The sequence below is a fragment of the Garra rufa genome, chromosome 7 (genome assembly GCF_049309525.1).
Source record: "Garra rufa chromosome 7, GarRuf1.0, whole genome shotgun sequence".
NCBI classification, from domain to species: Eukaryota; Metazoa; Chordata; class Actinopteri; order Cypriniformes; family Cyprinidae; genus Garra; species Garra rufa.
Window position 1 is genome coordinate 32,638,069 of NC_133367.1, and position 22,157 is coordinate 32,660,225.

General features: G+C 37.8%; 2 protein-coding genes across 2 annotated transcripts in view; both read right to left on the minus strand.

Annotated features, from left to right (window-relative positions):
* Positions 1-10,980, minus strand: part of LOC141338114 (complement factor H-like) — a 39,622-nt gene extending 28,642 nt beyond the window's left edge. Inside the window, 17 exon segments of the mRNA XM_073843675.1 lie at positions 236-423; positions 546-740; positions 1,462-1,644; positions 4,102-4,269; positions 5,348-5,527; positions 5,670-5,840; positions 5,922-6,101; positions 6,244-6,420; positions 6,558-6,731; positions 6,823-6,996; positions 7,075-7,269; positions 7,554-7,721; positions 7,840-8,022; positions 8,188-8,264; positions 8,529-8,634; positions 8,728-8,895; positions 10,578-10,980. Coding sequence (XP_073699776.1) covers positions 236-423; positions 546-740; positions 1,462-1,644; positions 4,102-4,269; positions 5,348-5,527; positions 5,670-5,840; positions 5,922-6,101; positions 6,244-6,420; positions 6,558-6,731; positions 6,823-6,996; positions 7,075-7,269; positions 7,554-7,721; positions 7,840-8,022; positions 8,188-8,264; positions 8,529-8,634; positions 8,728-8,895; positions 10,578-10,647 — 2,757 coding nt within the window. The 5' untranslated portion in view covers positions 10,648-10,980.
* A 1,906-nt stretch (positions 10,981-12,886) lies between these two features.
* Positions 12,887-20,836, minus strand: LOC141339297 (complement factor H-like). Its single transcript, XM_073844919.1, has 10 exons — positions 20,560-20,836; positions 20,268-20,435; positions 16,031-16,136; positions 15,690-15,766; positions 15,355-15,537; positions 15,069-15,236; positions 14,551-14,733; positions 14,265-14,432; positions 13,798-13,929; positions 12,887-13,520 (listed from the first exon to the last, which is right to left on the minus strand). Exons 1-9 carry the CDS (start codon positions 20,627-20,629, stop codon positions 13,838-13,840), a joined length of 1,215 nt encoding a protein of 404 aa, XP_073701020.1. The 5' UTR covers positions 20,630-20,836; the 3' UTR covers positions 12,887-13,520; positions 13,798-13,837.
* Positions 20,837-22,157: the final 1,321 nt, after the last annotated feature.

The window sequence follows — 22,157 nt, forward strand, 5'->3', positions numbered from 1 at the left end:
ATATTTAGTATTTAAAGGCTGATTCATTTTCTTTATTAAACACAAATCAATGCAAAAATTTCTTGAGTATTACACATGAATGAATGCTGAAGAAAAAACTCTTATTTGCTGCTTTTAGCATTTCTTTAGTTTTACTCACAATAAATCCAAAATATAGAAATTGAATTGGGAAAAACACAATAATTTTTGCTCCATTTGTTTTTGATACTTCAGTAATGAGTTATTCCCAGGGTCACTCACACTGAGGCAAAGTCATGTCTCCATCATTACACTTTTGTCTTAGGTCAACACCTACTGACGCTTTGCCGCTCTGACAACTAAAGGAGATGTAATCATCATGTGGTGCGAACATCTTTTGCTGTTCCTTCCACTTCAATTGTATACCACTTCTATCCATTATCTCCTCTGTCACTGTACAGGGCTCTGAAATAAACCCAGTATGTCACTATCAGTGTCACAATGTACATTCATTAATTAATCATTACAACTTAAACTGCAAGATTACATCATGATATATACATATGGTGAACTGTATTAATTCTTACTTAAACACTTAATTTGTCCACTCCATTCGCCTTGCTCACAGGTCAAGTAACTGGAGAAAGGCCTACGAGTATCCAATACGTATTTATCAAAACACTTGTATTCAACCCACTCCCCTGGGTTGTATTCGTTTTTTTCCATGGCTGTTGTATCTGAATTGTTTGCACGTGGCGGTTTCCCACATTTCCCTGAGTTCCCTAAAAAACAAAACATGATATATATCTAACACATATTGCTAATAAGAGAATAAGGTCATTTAAGTAAAATGTTTAAAAAAATACTTATGATGCATAGATATTCAGTATATAATATATGACATATGATATGATATTATATACCAACATGATCTCACGATAATTCGCATGAATTTGACGTAAAATGTGGTTTTACAAAATGTACATTTACTTAAGTTTTTCCAGACACTAAAACATACAATACTGATGTATTTACAGCATCCAAACGTACAAATACTTACATGTTTTCAGCATTTTAACATACAATACTAACGTATTGACGACACCTAAAAACGAATCCTTATAAATATATTGAAATCGCACCATTAATTTCATTATTATTCTTGCTATTTTAATTGTCATACCAATGGCTTTTTTATAGGTTTTTGAAACGTCTAAATTGTACGTTTTAGCATCAGTAAAAACCTTTAAGCCTGTAAACATTATGTATAAATACCTATGTATAAACAACGAGACCAGGCTGGATACACACATATTATTTAATGTAATATGTTATAATAAAACTCTATCCAAATTAAATATATATACAAGACAATTTAAGTTGTTTATCAAGGTAAACTTGTCATCATGGTTCTGCTTGCTACTTTAGCGTCTTAGACTTTAGCATCTATTTTAGCATCTAGACACTGCTAAAAAAATCACCTAAGTAAACCTGTGACCATACCCATGCATTTGGGGAATGGGGCGGTCCATGTTCCATCTGACTTGCAGGTGATTTCTCTTGATCCTTTTAAACTCATTTCTTCTCCAGTGCATGAAAAAGTTAGCTTTGTTCCAGGTTTGACAGGCTCAGAGAGTCCCTCAATTTTTAAGCCTTCTGTTGTACTCTCCTGTAGAGGACATGTCTCTAGAGAAAGCAGACAATTGGTCACATATTTATCTACTGCAATCACTGCAGTTTCCAAAAATAAAAAAATAAATAAATTAACACTAGAGGCAGTAAAACTCTGACAGCTTTTATTCACACAAAGTATGATTTGCAGAGTTTGATAAAGCATAATTTTCGCACAGTTACATAAAGAATATTATACTACGGGGCCGTTGTATGGGGTTATTTTTGTGTCTTTATTATTCAAACAAATATACTGTGTTTGAGAGTAAAACTAATTATTTTGTAATTAAAAAATAAAAGTTTGCAAAAAAAGTCTTCTTAAATCTCAAAAATAAAGAAATTGATAACAAAATTACTTGCAGTGCGTGTAAATTTTTTTTACAAACTTTATTTTTCTTTGTGCACTTCAAACGCTTTTCATCGCGAAACCACAAAAGTTGCTCTCTTTTCTGCTGTCTTTTTTTGCGGGTCTAAATTTTTTGTTTGCGAGTTGAAAAGTTTTGCTTGCGAGTAAAGATGAATCTCAGTGGGCGGTCTCTACCTACCAGGATGAAAGGCCTTTTTCTATTGGTCACTCTCGATTGAAGTGACCACGCCCACTACGTTTCTCCGCTGCTGCCGCAGTCAGTCTGACTGAGGAGCGAGTGAGTGAGGTTCTATCAGCCATGGCGAACAAAAGGGTGTTTACTGAGGAAGATAACTAATTTAACGTCTTAAACTGAGTGACAAGTGAATTTATGTAGTCTCTCTTCTCATGCTCACCCATTTAAATACGTGACATTAGCTAAGCTCGTCTGTAGTTCGGTGATACCGTTGAATAGGATTATTAGCCAGTGTAGCTAACGTTAGCTGCCAGAGTCCTCAATAGTAAAGCGTCAGGCCATTATTTTCTGGTGGGGGGGGGGGGGGGGTAACTTAAACTAAAATATGAGTCACGTTAGTAGAGTTTTGATAGATGATGAGTGTAATCAAGGTAAAGACCACCATGACCACCAGCAGGAGTCGTACAGTAGCGGTATCAACATTAAGTGACATGGCATCTGACGCAAGGATGCTGCGGCAGCGTTTGAAGTGCACAAAGAAAAATAAAGATTGTAAAAAAATGTACACGCACTGCAAGTAATTTTGTTATCAATTTCTTTATTTTTGAGATTTAAGAAGACTTTTTTTGCAAACTTTTATTTTTTAATTACAAAATAATTAGTTTTACTCTCAAACACAGTATATTTGTTTGAATAATAAAGACACAAAAATAACCCCATACCGTTGAATGCTTGAATCTGATTGGCCGGCGAACATTCTATGTGCATTATTTTCAGGGAAACGCATGGCGAACGTAGTTCCAGGCAACACTTAACTGCATTACATGTCTAGCATACGTGCTAATGTTGTTAGAATACACACAAGCCTGTGTTGTATTCTACTCCGTAAGCCCTATCAAATATGACACACTATGACCATCTAAGCAGTGTGATATTTTTGACATATGGTTATTTTTTACCATGTATTGTAATATTTCATCAGTTATGAAATGATGCATTGTAAAGTTCAGACTCGAAGCTTTGGAATGACACCAATTTTGTGTTGATAAAGGCAGGAGATTTGAAAAATATGATTATTTAGTGGTGAATAAAAATTAATAGTGTCCGGCAGTGGTACACTCCGGTTTAAAGTGATAACTCAGCATAAGACTATATGGTGAAGAGTTTTTTAGAAGAGTTTTGCTTGTGTCATGTAAAAATCATAATGCGATTAAAGGGATAGTTCACCCAAAAATGGAAATTTTGTGTGTATTTGCTTACCCCCAGGGCATGTAAGATGTAGGTGACTTTGTTTCTTCAGTAGAACAAAAACAAACATTTTTAACTCAAACTGTTGTAGTCGGTCAGTCATATAATGGTAGTCAATGGGACCCACGGCTTTGAGAATCAAAACATACACAGCTAAAACCAAATTAACTTTTGAGCCTGATTGACTGAAGTTATGGTTGTTTGCTCTTCATCACACACAGACTGTTGTGAACGCACTCAGGACAGTTGGATATTGTGGTGGATCAGAGGTAAAAAATTATATAAATACTGTTCAGTTTTTTGCACAGACCGATTGTTTTGTGTGTTAAGACCTCAATGTATCATCACAAGGGTTTAATTTGGTTTTGTCTGTTTTATTTCTCTCAAAGCCATGGGTCCCAGTGACTACCGTTATATGACTGACAGACTGCAGCGGTTAGAGTTAAAAATCTTTGTTTGTGTTCTACTGAAGAAACAAAGTCTCCTACATCTTGAATGCCCTGGAAGTAAGCAGATAAACATCAAATGAACTATCCCTACTTACTCAAATTTCTGGAAATAATCAGATTTTTCGTGCACATGTAAATGTAGTCAATGATAAATGTAGTAACTGACTGAACAAAATGTGACAATTGATAGAATTGAATTTAGAAAGATATAAATACTCCACAGCGGAACATACCAGTACAGAGTTGTTTAGGTTCCCATCCGTCTTGTGTACACGTGGCCTCTTCTGCCATTTTATGATATCCACGCTCACAACTGTAAGATTGTTTTTCTCCCAATTTAATTTTTCCCTGGAGAGATGAGTCAGACACATGCTGGTCACGTGGATATTCACATGTAGGCTCTGAAACAAGATTCACATGCTTTTAATAACATGCAATAAATTCAACACCAAATCCAGAAGTGTTTCTCTATAATCTTAACTTGACAATCAGGCTCATACTCCCCCTACCCGTTACCTTGACATGAAAAGTATTTTGATAAGAGTAAGAGTTGTAAGAGTTTGATAAAGCGTAATTTTCGCAGAATTACCTGAAATATATTATGACTTAAAAACAATTTTAATATGCTGGGAGATTTGAAAACTAAATTGTAAACCTAAATTGAACCTGTGTTTTAGCGCCACTCTGTGGACATTTCTTTTAGAAACTGTCGAGAATCATGCAGTAAGGTTTGTTTAGAATTTGTTTTTAAATGACATGATAATTTGTGAATTCCTGACCTCTCTATACTTCATACTTCTGTACAATAGAAATACTAAGATATGTAAAAATATGTAATAGTCATTTTATAATAAGCAATAAAGCAAGATGTGAAAAGAACTAGAAAGTGGAAATGGCAGCTAAACTAATGAGTGGTCCTCTGCTGCTCTCTACTGGTAATAATGGTCATTTCATGTCATTTTTATTTGATCAGTGTTTGTTTTCCACTATATCTAGACTGCAGAGTTAAAAGAAATTCTTATTTTGATGTATTTCATTATTCTTCCACTTATTTCATTCTTTATCAGCTTCAAACATGTGGAAAAAACCTTTATGGGAGTGAAGTTAAAGCACTATGGCACTGAAATACTATTTCGATTTTAGAGAGTATTCGACTGGACAAAAACTTTTGAAGTGCATAATGTATTTCAATACTTTCTGTTTCTTAAAAACATATTAAAAATAAATTGACAATGTTTACCATTACATTAGCATATTAGTCCAGTGGAGATTAAAGACTAAAAGTGCCAAAACTCAAATTCTGTTTTCATTAGGTTTTCAAAGCAAATTTCGTATATTTTGTCATCATTACCACAAAATTATCTGGGCACATAATATTCTTCTTCTTGATTTTCAAGTATCGAAATATCTGCCTACATGAATGATACTTTCAAATTTGTAAGAAGTTTTAAAATACGTTATCATCAACCAAAACCTCACCTTCACATGTTGGTGTTTTTTCCCATCTTCCATTGCGACAGAAAACCATTCTTTCTCCATTGATTAAGAATAAGTCTCGACATATGTATGTTACATTTGATCCATCTACATAAAATTCTTCAGGTTTAGATGTTATGACTGCATTTTCCACCTTTGGAGGAATGCCACAACGCACACCCTCTGAAAAAAATATATATAGAAACTGAACACCAATAAGACAAAAATAAAATAAGAAACAAGAAAAAAAAAAATTCTATTGTCCAGCCTACTGCATCCAGCTGCTGCTCCATACAAACATGTAATAAATGTTTGAGTGGCTCACCCTTACAAACTGGTTTCTCCCATGTACCACGGATGCATTTTATGAATCTTGGAGTTGGTATGAATCCTGGATCACATTCATATTGTGCTGTATCTCCATCACGAAAGGTCTGTTTGGTTTGCTTTGGTTTTCCATGGTGAACACTGGGAAGAGCACCACATTCTTCCTCAGCTGTAAAGACAAATGACAGAAAGCACATTTCAGTACATTATCATTTGTCAAACACCTGAGGCTGACAATAATAAAACTCACAGATACAGCTAGGCTCATCAGACCATAATCCATTGCTGCATGTCGCCGAATCCCACCATTGCCCAGTAAATGCTTTATAATCCCTGTTGCAGGAGTAAGAGATTTTTTCTTTGTTGGGCAGTTCGATGTATTTGAACCACCCTTTATCCACAGAAGGATCACGGCAAAGTTTTTGCTTTACTGTGAGGGAAATGTTTCAAAACTCTTTGTAACAATTCTGACTTCGTATGTTGTTGAGCTATTACCATGTATATAAATAATACTTAGTTTGGATATTCAAAAAAAAACTATTCTATCTGTAACATATGTAATTGTAACATACCAGTGCAAGGCTTTATGTCTGTCCATTGGCCCTGGGAATCACATGTGATTGTTACAGTCTGCTCTGGCTCAGATCCAGGACGACATTTATATTGTATTTTGTCATTGATTCTGTAATGTTGTTTCTGATATCCCACAATCTCTGCATTTTGGATGTTAGGTGCTGCACACTTTTTTTCTGTAAAACAAACATGCATCATACCAATTAAAATGCATCAATGCACAGACATATAATAATTTGATCGGATATAGAAATATCCTTGTATCATGACATTTAATGGACTAGAGGTAAAATGGCAGTACACTGTGGCATACCAGTGCATTGCTGTATGCCTGTCCATTCAGCCCAGGAATCACAGATGATTTCAAAAGGCTCCTCTGGTTTAAATCCATGAAGACATTGATATTCTACTCTTGAAGAAGTTGGATATTTTGATTTCGAGCCTCTCACAATCTTTGCATTTTGGATGTTGGGTGCTACACATGTTTCTGTAAAACAATTATCCATCATACAAATTACTAATTCATATTATATGAAGAATCATTTGCATATATTGTGAGATTTAATAGCAGATCATACTAGCACACAGTGGATTTGGTATCCATCCGTCTTTTGTACATGTGGCCTTTGTTTCCATTTGGTCATACCCAGGCTCGCAATAGTAATAATGTTTTGTTCCCAATTTCATATTTCCCCTGAAGTAATGATATGGACTATCCACATGCTGGTCACGTGGAACTTCACATGTAATCTCTGAAACAAGATTCACATGCTTTTAGTAACATGCAGTGAGTTCATCACTAAATCCAAAAGTCTTTCTTTATATTTTACCTGCACAAACAGGCTTATGATCCCAGTTTCCATTATCTTGGCATGTAAATGATCTGCTGGTTTCTTTTGTAAAAATGAGCATGTATTTTTCAGAACAGATGATCTCCACCTTTTCTCCAACCTTGAAAATAGTCTTTCCCGCTGGGCTGATCTTTTGTATTCCAAATGTGGTTGACTGAAGACTACAAGTTATATCTGTAAAAGACATAGTTATGCAGAACTAAGCATACAAAGAGATGAAGCATCTCATTTGAGCTAAATAAAAAAAGTAACAATTAGCTAATGTTGTAGTTTTTCAATAGCAAACCAAGTCACAGATTAGCCAGATTCAAATGATTCAGGTTTATTTTGCTATTTTTAGTAGTTTCAGTTAATAAATGATGCACATGCAAAGTCTTTGCACTACAAAATATGTATGGTTAGAAGTATTACTTTTATTTGCCACATGAATTGTTTATTTTGTAACAGTGGTGGATTACCATCACATTCTGGTTTAATAGTCCAGCCAAATTTAGAGCATTTGGGATTTCCCTCTCTCTTCTTGAACCCTTGATTGCATTTGTATTCTAATGTGGCACCTTTCTGGTATGCTGGCATTTGCTCAACAACCTTTCCATTTGGTATCTCAGGTGCTGTGCATGTTATTTCTGTATGAAAAGTGAGAGAAACAAGAATACTTAAAGTGGCACTTTGAATAAAGCACAGAAATCTGTGATCATAGGCTGAAAATACAGATAAATACAAAATTTAAAAATGGAAATGAACCTTTGCACTTTGGAACATCGTCACTCCATTTGCCCGTCTCTTTGCAGTGAATGTCACTACTTCCATCTATCATTTTTTCAGAAGATACACACTCAAAGTGAATAACATCACCGTAGTTTCCCTCCTCTGTGTTGCCCGATGCACTTACATCCCTATTTGTGGGAATGGCTGGACATTTCACCACTAGGCAATCAATGAATATGAAAATAAATACAAAATAAAGGAACCAACAAACCAATCACTTAACAATGAATCAATAAATCTTTTTAGTTATAATTCCCTCACAGCTTATGAGTCACTATTTTATGACGGAGAGAAATTAAAAAAGTAACTTTAAAGAAATCATACCCTCACAGACAGGGACAGCATTGTCCCATCCTTGAGCTCTGCAGGTACGCTGATTGATTCTGCTTGCCATTTCATACCTGTCAACACAATGTACAATGATAGTCAAACTGATGAGGATAGTGTACATTTCAAACAATAAAAAGAGATTAAAAAAAGAAATGAATCATATGAACATGAACCAGTTAAAAACATCTAATAGGATTAAGCAATAAACAGCCCTTTGCTATCTGTTCATGTCTCAACATATGAATGCAAAATTGCACTGCCATTGCGAAACTCCACTCTCTAAAGCAAGATAAAGTCATCTAAATGTAAAATGTAAAAAAGCATAAAGCATTTACCCTTTCTTGCAAGTATACACCACTGTTGTTCCAAAAACAAACTCCGTCCCATCAGTAAGTTTAAAATCACCATTTGGTGTGTCGCCTGGATGACTACATTTTTTTTCTGTAGAAATCATACAAGTTTTACTTTACATGATAACACTGATAACGTTGATTTAATAACCCCCAAAAATCATCATAATAACAATTGTCTTACTTGCACAGTGACGCTCAATGGTTGCCTTCCATTCTCCTTTTTCACACTTTAATTTATACAAGCCAGTATAACCTGTCATGCAGTTCACTCTCAGTGTTTCACCGTCGGAATATGAAGCTTTCTCAAGTGGTTCTGTGTTTTCATATTTAACGTTCTCTCCAGGACAATCTGAGAAGCACAAACAAACACAAAGTTGTAACAGTTTTATGTATATTACAGTTTTTACAATCGTTTTTGCACTAATAACTGAACCTTAATGTCATTTTTCAAAACTCTAGATACAAAACTCAAAACAGTCATTATTTGTAACACAGGCTGTCCAGTGTTCAAAACTTTGCATATTGCGTTCATATATTTAAAGAAGCCTTGCATTAGCAGAAGCATTGTTTCAAAAAACGAATTTTATTATGAAATATTATAGGAACATTACTTTAGATCACCCATACACAAGTTACCCATAGTTTCAATGTGTTTTTGCTGGTACAATCATTAAATGTAGTTGTACAAAATATGTGATTCAGGTTTCATTTATTTTTTTTTACTGTAGACTGAGAACAGTACAGACACAGTGGTATCATTGAAATACTGTAATGTGGAATTTACTGATAAAATAAATCTCAGCATAGGTTGTCTAAAGAAAAAAATTAGATTCAAAGTTTTAGCGGTTTTTTTTTTTTTTTTTTTTTTTTTTTTCAGCAGGGTACAGAATACAGTTTACCAACCTAGGCTGGTTGGCTGGTCTAAGCTGGTTTTAGCTGGTCTCCCAGCCTGATCAGGCTGGTTTTAGCTGGTGGTTTCCCAGCCTGACCAGACAGAAAAGTGGCCAATACCCCTCTAAAACCAGCCTGCTGACCAGCAATGACCAGGCTAAAAACAGCCAAACAGCCTAGGCTGGTTTTGGATGTTTTTTTTTTTTTTTCTTTTTTTTTTTTTTTCAGCAGGGCTAATTTGTGTACCAACATTCTTGATGCATTCTTTTTTTTTTTTTTTTTGTGTACCAACGTTCTTTATGCATTCTTTTTTTTTTTTTTTTTTTTTTTTTTTTACCAGGGTAGCCATTAACTCATTAAAACCACAAAAGCAATAGCATAAAAATGACATCTTGCATTCAGTAATGTTGAATATGAAAATGTTTTCTGTAAAAGAGGTACATGGGGCCATAGAAACCATATCTGATAAAGAATGAAATATGACATCCATAGATACACGGTAAAAGAAAAAAAAAAAAAGTACTGCAGAGGTACAATTTTGTTCCTGGGCAACAAAACATATAAAGGTACCTTTAAAGGTACACAATGGGTCCTTATTGTACAATTATGTACCCAAAAAATTGTACACTTGGTAACACCCCAGTGACAGCTACTTGTACCCTAAAAGGTATAGTTTTGTACCGTTTTTTCTGAGAGTGTAGTGTGGTCCATCTGGCTCATATTCTGTGGTAACTGGTGTCAAATGATCTATCCTGAAACATGCTCTATTTTCCATAAAAGCTATGCTTCAAGGGTAATGCAACAGTTACTTTTCATTTTAAGCAGATGTACAAACTGATAGTTCAATCTTTGTAACAAAATGAATGCACACTCATCTCAGATGTAAAGTGTGAGTTGCATTTTGAAATAGTAATACTTTGATGTTAAGTTGTGTCATTTTGAACAGGTGATTTAAGTTCAATGAACAAATGATTTTTGGCTTAAATGTATTGTATCCAAGCATTTGAAAAATGTGTTAAGTAGTTTGAAAAATGTAATTGCAAAAACGATTGTAAAAAACTGTAAATGCTGAACTAGTCAACACTCAATCTAAATGAAAATGACATTCAAATAAATAGCAACAACAACTAAATCACTTACTTTGACATCGGGCACAATGTAAGGAAAGCAACCAAAAGCCGAGACCGAGGAGTTTTACAGGAACTCCCATTTCGAGTTCAGTTCAGAAGTGGCTTTTTTGGGTCTGTCTCTGAAACTCTTGCTCGCTTGGGGATCAACAAGTTAATAATTTACCAATGCCAAAAACAAGTCTTTCTTACACCAGACCTCCTTGTGCACAAGCAATATTTCCTGTAAAAAAAAAAAAAAAAAGATTATATCTGATGCAGCAATTGAAAAATTAGAGAAGTCAAACTTCTTGAGTCATGTGCATGTGACATGAACAGAAAGCAAAGGGCAGGTTCCAAAATAAGTGCCTTGTTTATTGCTTAATCCTGTTAATAATGTTTTTAACTGGTTCATGTACTTCATATGATTGATTCAAGAAGAACATATTGTTGATGGATGTGATGATCGAATCTGTCCCATTTGTAATGAGTGAGATAAAAGATGATTCATGACACTTTTAAGCCTTCAAACATTGCAAGAGTACAAGAATTGCAAAACTGCACTGCCATTGCGAAATGTGTTCATTAGAATTAAGCAATCTATTGACTGACAAACACAAGACAGACAGAAGAAGAATTTGACACCTCTTTGTCTTTGCTTAAATTGTTGTTGTCTCCCAGATGACCTGCTGATCCTCCTTATCCCCCAATAGAAAAAAAGTTGTTGTTTTTAACTTTAAAAGTTGGATGTCATTTACTGGATCTTACAGTGTAGACTTGGTAAACACTGACATGTTAAACTCAAAGGTCTTTAGCTTTATTTGCAAATGGTTGGCAAGTGCTGAATTTTGGCACAATCAATAGTTAATATAGGGCCTATTAAAAAAAAAAATACTATATATGTTGTTTTGTTGTTTAAAAAAAGGCTGCCGCACACCTAAAACTAAACATAAATGAGATACTAAATATTGTTTTCAAAAAGGCTGATAAGATAAGTTTATAGCAATTGGTTTATAGTAACTAACAAACCTGTTTTGTTTTTGTAGGACATGCTGTTTGATTATTTATTTCTCAAAATAGCTGAAGGAATTTTCCAAAGAATTAATGGGGGCAAAGGACTCTTGTTCCTGTTGAAATACAATACAATGCACTATAGTTGGGCATGTTCTTGTGCATGGAATGAGGAAAGCTGGCCTACAGAATTTTTATACTACTTTTTAACAAAACTTCACACAAAAATAAAGCAGAATGCCTGCCAAGGGGAGGTAGTGAGAGTATATAAATAAAGTCTATGCATTTGTAGGTTCTGACATTTTCAGGCAGGAGATATTCTGATGATTACTGTGTACAGAATTTTCCAACTTTTAATCCAACATAAGCCGATCTGAGAAAGCGGTGGCTGGTAAACATGCATGATTGTTTCACCACAGGGTGTCAGTGCTTGAACTAGTAGTTGGGACGCTACAGTGTGTGTGAGATCTGATGAACAAGATCAGAATGAACCTTTATATTAAATATGTATATCACTATTCTTTGTCATTTATGATTTACAATCATTTCACTGTTCAGTGCCACAATATGAATATTCAAAGTAGTCGCACTATCATACTGTTTATAATGAATGAAATGTTTAACATTGTTACATTTCTTTAAAAGGTTAGTTTCAAAATTGAAAATTAGCCCATGATTTACTCAAATTATCCTGGCATTTCAAAGCTTTAGAATGGCATAGGTGGGTGTTTCTCTTTATCAGTCCAAAATGAGTTGTATAAAGTGCATCCATCCATAAAAAAAGTGCTTCACACGGCTCCTGGGGGTGAATAAAAGTCTCCTATAGCGAATGGATGTGTTTTTTGTAAGAAAACTATCCATATTTAAATGCAAGAGTCACTTTAATCTTGCGCCAACTGGCCGTACCCGGAAGCAACTCCAGGCGATGACCTTAAGTGTGTTTAATTAAAAAGACATGCCAAACCATTGATCTAATCCATCTAAAGGGAAATTTATAAAATGCATTTATATATGAGGTGTTTTATATGTGTAATTGAAGAGTGGATTGAGCAAATTTACAAAATCATGTATCATCAATCTCCCTCAAGTTGTCCATCAAGACTCCCTCAGTTGTCCTCAGTGTGAAACGATGGAGTCATGGCGGAAAGGAAAATCCCCCGTTTTCCCTCGTAATTGTTAAAAGTTTTTCATCATACTCATTACAAAGCATATGCTCACTTAGCTGGCATTAAATGGGTTAATGTGGTTTACATACATTAAAATAAAAAAAAATATTGCTTTTAGCATTTCGTTAGTTTTACTCACAAGAAATCAAACACAGAGAAACTAAACTTGGATTTATTTATTTTTATTTTGATGTGCTTCATTTGTTACTGCTTAGTACAGCTGATGCTTTATCAAAGTTTTAAGCCCACTATCACACACTCAGGCAAATGCATCACTCTATTATTACACTTTTGTCTTAAGGGGGTGATTGCCTCCTAAATTTTTTGCCCCTCTGACTTGCAAATATGATGCTATCATTATGTGTTGAGATTATACTGTATTTTCCTTTGACTTCCATCGCAGCTTTATACCTCTTTTATCCATTTCCTCACCACAAAGTATGGCAAGCAAGAAAAACATGCAGCAGATTGTGTTTTCTTCCCTGCCTACGCTAATTGTTATGGTTGCGAATAAATCTGATGTGTTGTATTTGTTGTTTGGGAGCAGAGCACGCACAGTCAGCTCTTGAGGGGATGACTATCTCCATCGTGCTCCTGCCTGGCACACTTAGAGGAGTGTGGTCATGTTGGCTCTATTTTTTTACTCTTATGTTTGTCATAAGGGTAAATTGGATGGATTTACGGGATCTACTGGTTTTCCTTGGGCTCCACACTGAGGTGTTAAGATCATGGGTTAAACCATTTTCAATCTGGCTCTTCAGTCCTGATATTGAGAATTACTTGTGATTCATCAAAGAATCCTGAAAAAAAAAAGAATCAGGTTCTAAAAAAATATTTGTCAGCACAACTGTTTCCAACATTGATAATTCTAATAATAAATCAGCATATTAGAATGAATTCTGAATGATTATGTGACACTTAAGACTGGAGTAACAGCAGTATTTTAAAGTAAATTTAAATGTAAACCATTATTTTATATCGTAAAAACATTTTGCAATATTACAGTTTTTTTTTATGTATTTTTGATCAAATGAATGCAGCCTTGATGAGCATAAGAGACTTCTTTAAAAACATTACCTATCTTACTGATCCCAAACTTTTTACTTCAGACATTTGTTCAATTCGATCGTAAGCAGAAGTTTCCCTCCTCTGTGTTGCCCGATGCAGTTACATCCCCATCTGTGCAAACGGCTGCTGGACATTTCACCACTAGGCAATCAGTGAATATGAAAATAAATACAAAATAAAGGAACCAACAAACCAATCACTCAACAATAAATCAATAAATCTTTTTAGTTATAATTCTCTCACAGCTTATCAGTCACTATTTTATGATGGAGCGAAATTAAAACAGTGACTTTCAAGAAATCATATCCTCACAGATTAGCCAGATTCAAATGATTCAGGCTAATTTTGCTATTTTTAGTAGTTTCAGTTCATATATGATGCACATGCAAAGTCTTTGCACTACAAAGTATGTATGGTTAGAAGTATTACTTTTATTTGCCATATGAATCGTTTATTATGTAACAGTGGTGGATTACCATCACATTCTGGTTTAATAGTCCAGCCAAATTTAGAGCATTTAGGGATTCCCTCTCTCTTCTTGAACTTTTCATTGCATTTGTATTCTAATGTGGCACCTTTCCGGTATTCTGGCATTTCATTAACAACCTCTCCATTTTCTATTAGTGGTGCTTTGCATGTTATTTCTGTATGAAAAGTGAGAGAAACAAGAATAATTAAAGTGGCGCTTTGAATAAAGCACAGAAATCTGTGATCATAGGGTGAAAATACAGATAAATAAAAAAATTAAAAATGGAAATGAACCTTTGCACTTTGGAACATCGTCACTCCATTTGCCCGTCTCTTTGCAGTGAATGTCACTACTTCCAACTATAATTTTTTCAGAAGATACACACTCAAAGTGAATAACATCACCGTAGTTTCCCTCCTCTGTGTTGCCCGATGCAGTTACATCCCCATCTGTGCGAATGGCTGGACATTTCACCACTAGGCAATCAGTGAATATGAAAATAAACACAAAATAAAGGAACCAACAAACCAATCACTCAACAATGAATCAATAAATCTTTTTAGTTATAATTCTCTCACAGCTTATCAGTCACTATTTTATGATGGAGAGAAATTAAAACAGTGACTTTCAAGAAATCATATCCTCACAGATTAGCCAGATTCAAATGATTCAGGCTAATTTTGCTATTTTTAGTAGTTTCAGTTCATATATGATGCACATGCAAAGTCTTTGCACTACAAAATATGTATGGTTAGAAGTATTACTTTTATTTGCCATATGAATCGTTTATTATGTAACAGTGGTGGATTACCATCATATTCTGGTTTAATAGTCCAGCCAAATTTAGAGCATTTAGGGATTCCCTCTCTCTTCTTGAACTTTTCATTGCATTTGTATTCTAATGTGGCACCTTTCCGGTATTCTGGCATTTCATTAACAACCTCTCCATTTTCTATTAGTGGTGCTTTGCATGTTATTTCTGTATGAAAAGTGAGAGAAACAAGAATAATTAAAGTGGCGCTTTGAATAAAGCACAGAAATCTGTGATCATAGGGTGAAAATACAGATAAATAAAAAATGTAAAAATGAAAATGAACCTTTGCACTTTGGAACATCGTCACTCCATTTGCCCGTCTCTTTGCAGTGAATGTCACTACTTCCAACTATCATTTTTTCAGACGATACACACTCAAAGTGAATAACATCACCGTAGTTTCCCTCCTCTGTGTTGCCCGATGCAGTTACATCTCCATCTGTGCGAATGGCTGGACATTTCACCACTAGGCAATCAGTGAATATGAAAATAAATACAAAATAAATGAACCAACATACCAATCACTCAACAATAAATCAATACATCTTTTCTCACAGATTATGAGTTACTATTTTATAATGAAGAGAAATTAAAACAGTGACTTTAAAGAAATCATACCCTCACAGACAGGGACAGCATTGTCCCATCCTTGAGTTCTGCAGGTACGCTGATTGATTCTGCTTGCCATTTCATACCTGTCAACACAATGTAAAATGATAGTCAAACTGATGAGGATAGTGTACATTTCAAACAATAAAAAGAGATTAAAAAAAGAAATGAATCATATGAACATGAACCAGTTAAAAACATCCAACAGGATTAAGCAATAAACAGCCCTTTGCTATCTGTTCATGTCTCAACATATGACTGCAAAATTGCACTGCCATTGCGAAACTCCACTCTCTAAAGCAAGATAAAGTCATCTAAATGTAAAATGTAAAAAAGCATAAAGCATTTACCCTTTCTTGCAAGTATACACCACTGTTGCTCCAAAAACAAACTCTGTCCCATCAGTAAGTTTAAAATCACCATTTGGTGTGTCGCCTGGATGACTACATTTTTTTTCTGTAGAAATCATACAAGTTTTACTTTACATGATAACACTGATAACGTTGATTTAACCCTTGTGCATTCAAAAAAAAAGTTACACATAGGTGCAAAATGGACAAAAATGTCCATGTCCAAAAACTGTCATAAAAATATGATTTATTAATATTTTATCCACTTTCACTGATGTCGATTTTTTAACCAGCATCTGTTCTATCCATAGATACCAAACATTCATTAATTTTCAGAATTTTAACCCTTTAAATGCTGGTTTGTTTACATAATGCCACAGGTGTTTTTTTTATGAAAAAATGAAAAATAGTAGTTAATTTCTATATACTAAATGCTAAGCAGATTTTTTTTCTTTGTTTATTAGCTTCTTGGGTGTGTCAATGAAGAACAACAACATTCATTTTGAGGCATTTATATTTTTTATGCAGTGCCAGATTTAAAAAAAAAACTAACACTTAGGGCCATAATGGACAAAAATGGCCGTGTCAAAAAACTGTCACAGAAATGTTATATATTAATATTTTTTCCCAATTTCACTGACTGTTGTTTTTTATCAGCATCTCTTCTATTCATAATTACCAAACATTCATTCATTTTCAGAATTGTAATGCTTTAAAAACTGGTTTCTTTACATAATGCTCACTGTCAGTGGGCAACACAAGCTCCAGAGCTTCCTCTGCTGAGTAACGTTTCTTCATCTTGAAATCAATGAAATGACCAAGCCCTCAAGCACCAAATATGTATAGGTTTTGCTTTGCAAACACCTGTCTGGGCTGTGTGAACACTCAAACTTTGGTAAAAATTAAAAATTTGAAGCCTTTCCGATAGAATGTGTCATGTATCTGGTCTTCCCTGTCATCATAAACTCCTGCACCACACTTCATGGACTTCATTCCCCATAAGCCACTGCACTAATCACTGCATTCACCTGGCCCTTGTTTCTCACTGCTCTGATTAGTTCTCACAGCTGCACCTCATCACTTTGACTGCATTTAAGCCACTCACACACACAGCCACCGTGCGAAGTCTTATTGTTCCTATGGTCGTAATTCTAAGCGTATTTCTCTGTGTTGGATTATCTGTGTATGACTCTGGACTGTGTACCCCGTTGACGATTCCTGCCATTGCGACCATTGCCTGTCTATTGAACTGTTTCCCGGATTACCTACGTTGTTCCTGTTTTCTGGTGATTCTGGCCTGTTGACGATTCTAAATAAATGCTGCAAATGGATCCGCACGTCTCAGTCTGACTCCTTGTGACAGAAGACTTCGCCAAACCAGGATCCAGCGGCTTTGTTTCACCTCCAGCATCACAATATGGACCCGCATGAGTCTGTAAGCAAGATGGCCTCCCTTCTAGAGTCTCTTGACAAGATGACCTCCCTTCTAGACTCTGTTCGCAAAATGGCTGCCCTTCCAGAGTCTGCTCTCAAGATGGGCCCCCTTCCACAGCCATGGCACAAGATGGCTACCATCAAATCAGTGACTGCACCGCCAGAGCGCCCTCCAGTGACCGCTCGCTCAGAGCCTGCTCTTCCAGAGTCTCCGCTGGAGACGCCCAGCCCTCCTGAATCTCCGCTGGGGTCGTCCAGTTCTCCAGAGCCCGCTCCTCAAGAGCGTTGTCCAGAGCCCGCTTCACAAGAGCGTCGTCCAGAGCCCGCTTCACAAGAGCGTCGTCCAGAGCCCGCTTCACAAGAGCGTCGTCCAGTGCCCGCTTCACAAGAGCGTCGTCCAGTGCCCGCTTCACAAGAGCGTCGTCCAGTGCCCGCTTCACAAGAGCGTCGTCCAGTGCCCGCTTCACAAGAGCGTCGTCCAGAGCCCGCTCCTCAAGACAGCCTTCCAGAGCCTCCGCTGGTTCAGCCCAGCCTTCCAGAGACTCCGCTGGTTCAGCCCAGCCTTCCAGAGCCTCCGCTGGTTCCGCCCAGCCTTCCAGAGCCTCCGCTGGTTCCGCCCAGCCTTCCAGAGACTCCGCTGGTTCCACCCTGCCTTCCAGAGACTCCGCTGGTTCCGCCCAGCCTTCCAATGACTCCGCTGGTTCCGCCCAGCCTTCCAATGACTCCGCTGGTTCCGCCCAGCCTTCCAGAGACTCCGCTGGTTCCGCCCAGCCTTCCAGAGTCTCCGCTGGTTCCGCCCGGCCTTCCAGAGTCTCCAATGGTCCTGCCCGGCCTTCCAGAGTCTCCAATGGTTCCGCCCGGCCTTCCAGAGTCTCCGCTGGTTCCGCCCGGCCTTCCAGAGTCTCCGCTGGTTCCGCCCGGCCTTCCAGAGTCTCCGCTGGTTCCGCCCGGCCTTCCAGAGTCTCCGCTGGTTCCGCCCGGCCTTCCAGAGTCTCCGCTGGTTCCGCCCGGCCTTCCAGAGTCTCCGCTGGTTCCGCCCGGCCTTCCAGAGTCTCCGCTGGTTCCGCCCGGCCTTCCAGAGTCTCCGCTGGTTCCGCCCGGCCTTCCAGAGTCTCCAATGGTCCTGCCCGGCCTTCCAGAGTCTCCAATGGTCCTGCCCGGCCTTCCAGAGTCTCCGCTGGTCCCGCCCAGTCTTCCAGAGCCTCCACTGGTTCCATCCAGTCGTCCTGAGATTCCTGTCTGCCCGGTTCTGGTCACAGAGGCCATGCATGGACTGTGTGGATTCCCACCCACCCTCCCTGCTGCTCCAGTTCTGCCACCTCTGTCTCCTGACAGTCCCTCTGCTCACCCACATCCCACCTTCGGTGCAGAGGACTTGCTGTGGGACTGCCAGTCTCCATCGGTGTCCAGACTGAAGCACCCCTCACCATCACCTCCAGTCTCAGAGTCCTGGACTCCACCTCGGCCCTCCGACCCTGCGGCTCCACCCCGGCTCTGTGCTCCCTCGTCTCCGTTGTCGGCCGTCGGCCCACCAGCTCCTCCGGGCTCCATCGTCTCTCCGGCTCCGCCCCGGTCAGTCGTCACCCCACCTTCGCCTCTGGACTCTACTCCTCCGGCTGCGCCTCGTCACTCCGTCCTGCCGGCTCTGTGGACCTCCTCCCTCCCGTGGGCACAGCCTCGATCCTCTGTCACTCCGGCTCCGCTGCGTACCTCCGGACCTCCATCTCCGCCGGGGTCGCCAGAGCCTTGGGTTCCGCCGTGGCCCTCCGGATCCTCTGTGTCGCCCAGGACCATCGACTCTCCTGTTCCGCCTCGGGCTCCACCTCCGTCGGTCGGCCCCATGCAGGAGCCAACCTTTCCTCCACCATGGCTTCTCCCTCCGTCGGCTCCGCCTCATTTCGTGGTTCCAGTACCACTACATGGACCTGGCCCTCCATCCCTCCCCCTGTTCCGCCTCCGCTCCACCACCCTCAAGATTGTATAAGGTGGTTAGAGCGTCTGGAAGCCGCTCCTTGTGGAGGGGCTCTGTCATGTATCTGGTCTTCCCTGTCATCATAAACTCCTGCACCACACTTCATGGACTTCATTCCCCATAAGCCACTGCACTAATCTCTGCATTCACCTGGCCCTTGTTTCTCACTGCTCTGATTAGTTCTCACAGCTGCACCTCATCACTTTGACTGCATTTAAGCCACTCACACACACAGCCACCGTGCGAAGTCTTATTGTTCCTATGGTCGTAATTCTAAGCGTATTTCTCTGTGTTGGATTATCTGTGTATGACTCTGGACTGTGTACCCCGTTGACGATTCCTGCTTCCTGCCATTGCGACCATTGCCTGTCTATTGAACTGTTTCCCGGATTACCTACGTTGTTCCTGTTTTCTGGTGATTATTCTGGCCTGTTGACGATTCTAAATAAATGCTGCAAATGGATCCGCACGTCTCAGTCTGACTCCTTGTGACAGAATGAATGCCTATTAGCAAATATTGCATCATTTTATAGTCAAATGGCCCTGGGTTAAAAAATTGCAGTTTTAATGGGTTTCAATGTGGACATTTTTGTCCTTAAGGTCCTGAGTGTGAGTATTTTTTGTACGGAGGGTAAAATAGATTTTTTTGAAGGAAATGAGGGTGAAATATTAATTTCAGTAAAAATACACACCTGAGCCAAGATTTATGCAGTTTGCATTAACACAGACACACTTAAAACAAAAAACAAAACTGAAATGGACAAAAATGTCCATAAGGTCGCACAAGGGTTAATAACCCCAAAAAAATCACCATAACAACAATTCTCTTACTTGCACAGTGATGCTCAATGGTTGCCTTCCATTCTCCTTTTTCACACTTTAATTTATACAAGCCAGTATAACCTGTCATGCAGTTCACGCTCAGTGTTTCACCGTCAGAATATGAAGCTTTCTCAAGTGGTTCTGTGTTTTCATATTTAATGTTCTCTCCAGGACAATCTGAGAAGCACAAACAAACACAAAGTTGTAACAGTTTTATGTATATTAAATGCTGAACTAGTCAACACTCAATCTAAATGAAAATGACATTCAAATAAATAGCAACAACAACTAAATCACTTACTTTGACATCGGACACAATGTAAGGAAAGCAAGCAAAAGCCGAGACCGAGGAGTTTTACAGGAACTCCCATTTCGAGCTCAGTTCAGAAGTGGCTTTTTTGGGTCTGTCTCTGAAACTCTTGCTCGCTTGGGGATCAACAAGTTAATAATTGACCATTGCCAAAAAGAAGTCTTTCTTACACAAGACCTCCTTGTGCACAAGCAATATTTAAAAAAAAAAGATCATATCTGATGCAGCAATTGAAAAATTAGAGAAGTAAAACTTCTTGAGTCATGTGCATGTGACATGAACAGAAAGCAAAGGGCAGGTTCCAAAATAAGTGCCTTGTTTATTGCTTAATCCTGTTAATAATGTTTTTAACTGGTTCATGTACTTCATATGATTGATTCAAGAAGAACATATTGTTGATGTATGTGATGATCGAATCTGTCCCATTAGTAATGAGTGAGATAAAAGATGATTCATGACACTTTTAAGCCTTCAAACATTGCAAGAGTACAAGAATTGCAAAACTGCACTGCCATTGCAAAATGTGTTCATTAGAATTAAGCAATCTATTGACTGACAAACACAAGACAGACAGAAGAAGAGTTTGACACCTCTTTGTCTTTGCTTAAATTGTTGTTGTCTCCTAGATTACCTGCTGATCCTCCTTATCCCACAATAGAAAAAGTTGTTGTTTTTAACTTTAAAAGTTGGATGTCATTTACTGGATCTTACAGTGTAGACTTGGTAAACACTGACATGTTAAACTCAAAGGTCTTTAGCTTTATTTGCAAATGGTTGGCAAGTGTTGAGTTTTGGCACCATCAATGTTTAATATAGGTCCTATTAAAAAAAAAAACTATATATGTTGTTTTGTTGTTTAAAAAAAGGCTGCCGCACACATAAAACTAAACATAAATGAGATACTAAATATTGTTTTCAAAAAGGTTGATTAGATAAGTTTATAGCAATTGGTTTATAGTAACTAACAAACCTGTTTTGTTTTTGTAGGACATACTGTTTGATTATTTATTTCTCAAAATAGCTGAAGGAATTTTCCAAAAAATGAATGGGGGCAAAGGACTCTTGTTCCTGTTGAAATACAATACAGTGCACTAGTTGAGCATGTTCTTGTGCATGGAATGAGGAAAGCTGGCCTACAGAATTTTTATACTACTTTTTAACAAAACTTCACACAAAAATAAAGCAGAATGCCTGCCAAGGGAAGGTAGTGAAAGTATATAAATAAAGTCTATGCATTTGTAGGTTCTGACATTTTCAGGCAGGAGATATTCTGATGATTATACTGTGTACAGAATTTTCCAACTTTTAATCCAACATAAGCCGATCTGAGAAAGCGGTGGCTGGTAAACATCCATGATTGTTTCACCACAGGGTGTCAGTGCTTGAACTAGTAGTTGGGACGCTACAGTGTGTGTGAGATCTGATGAACAAGATCAGAATGAACCTTTATATTAAATATGTATGTCACTATTCTTTGTCATTTATGATTTACAATCATTTCACTATTCAGTGCCACAATATGAATATTCAAAGTAGTCGCACTATCAATGCGTTACACTCAAAAAAATAAGTCATTGGATGAACTCAAT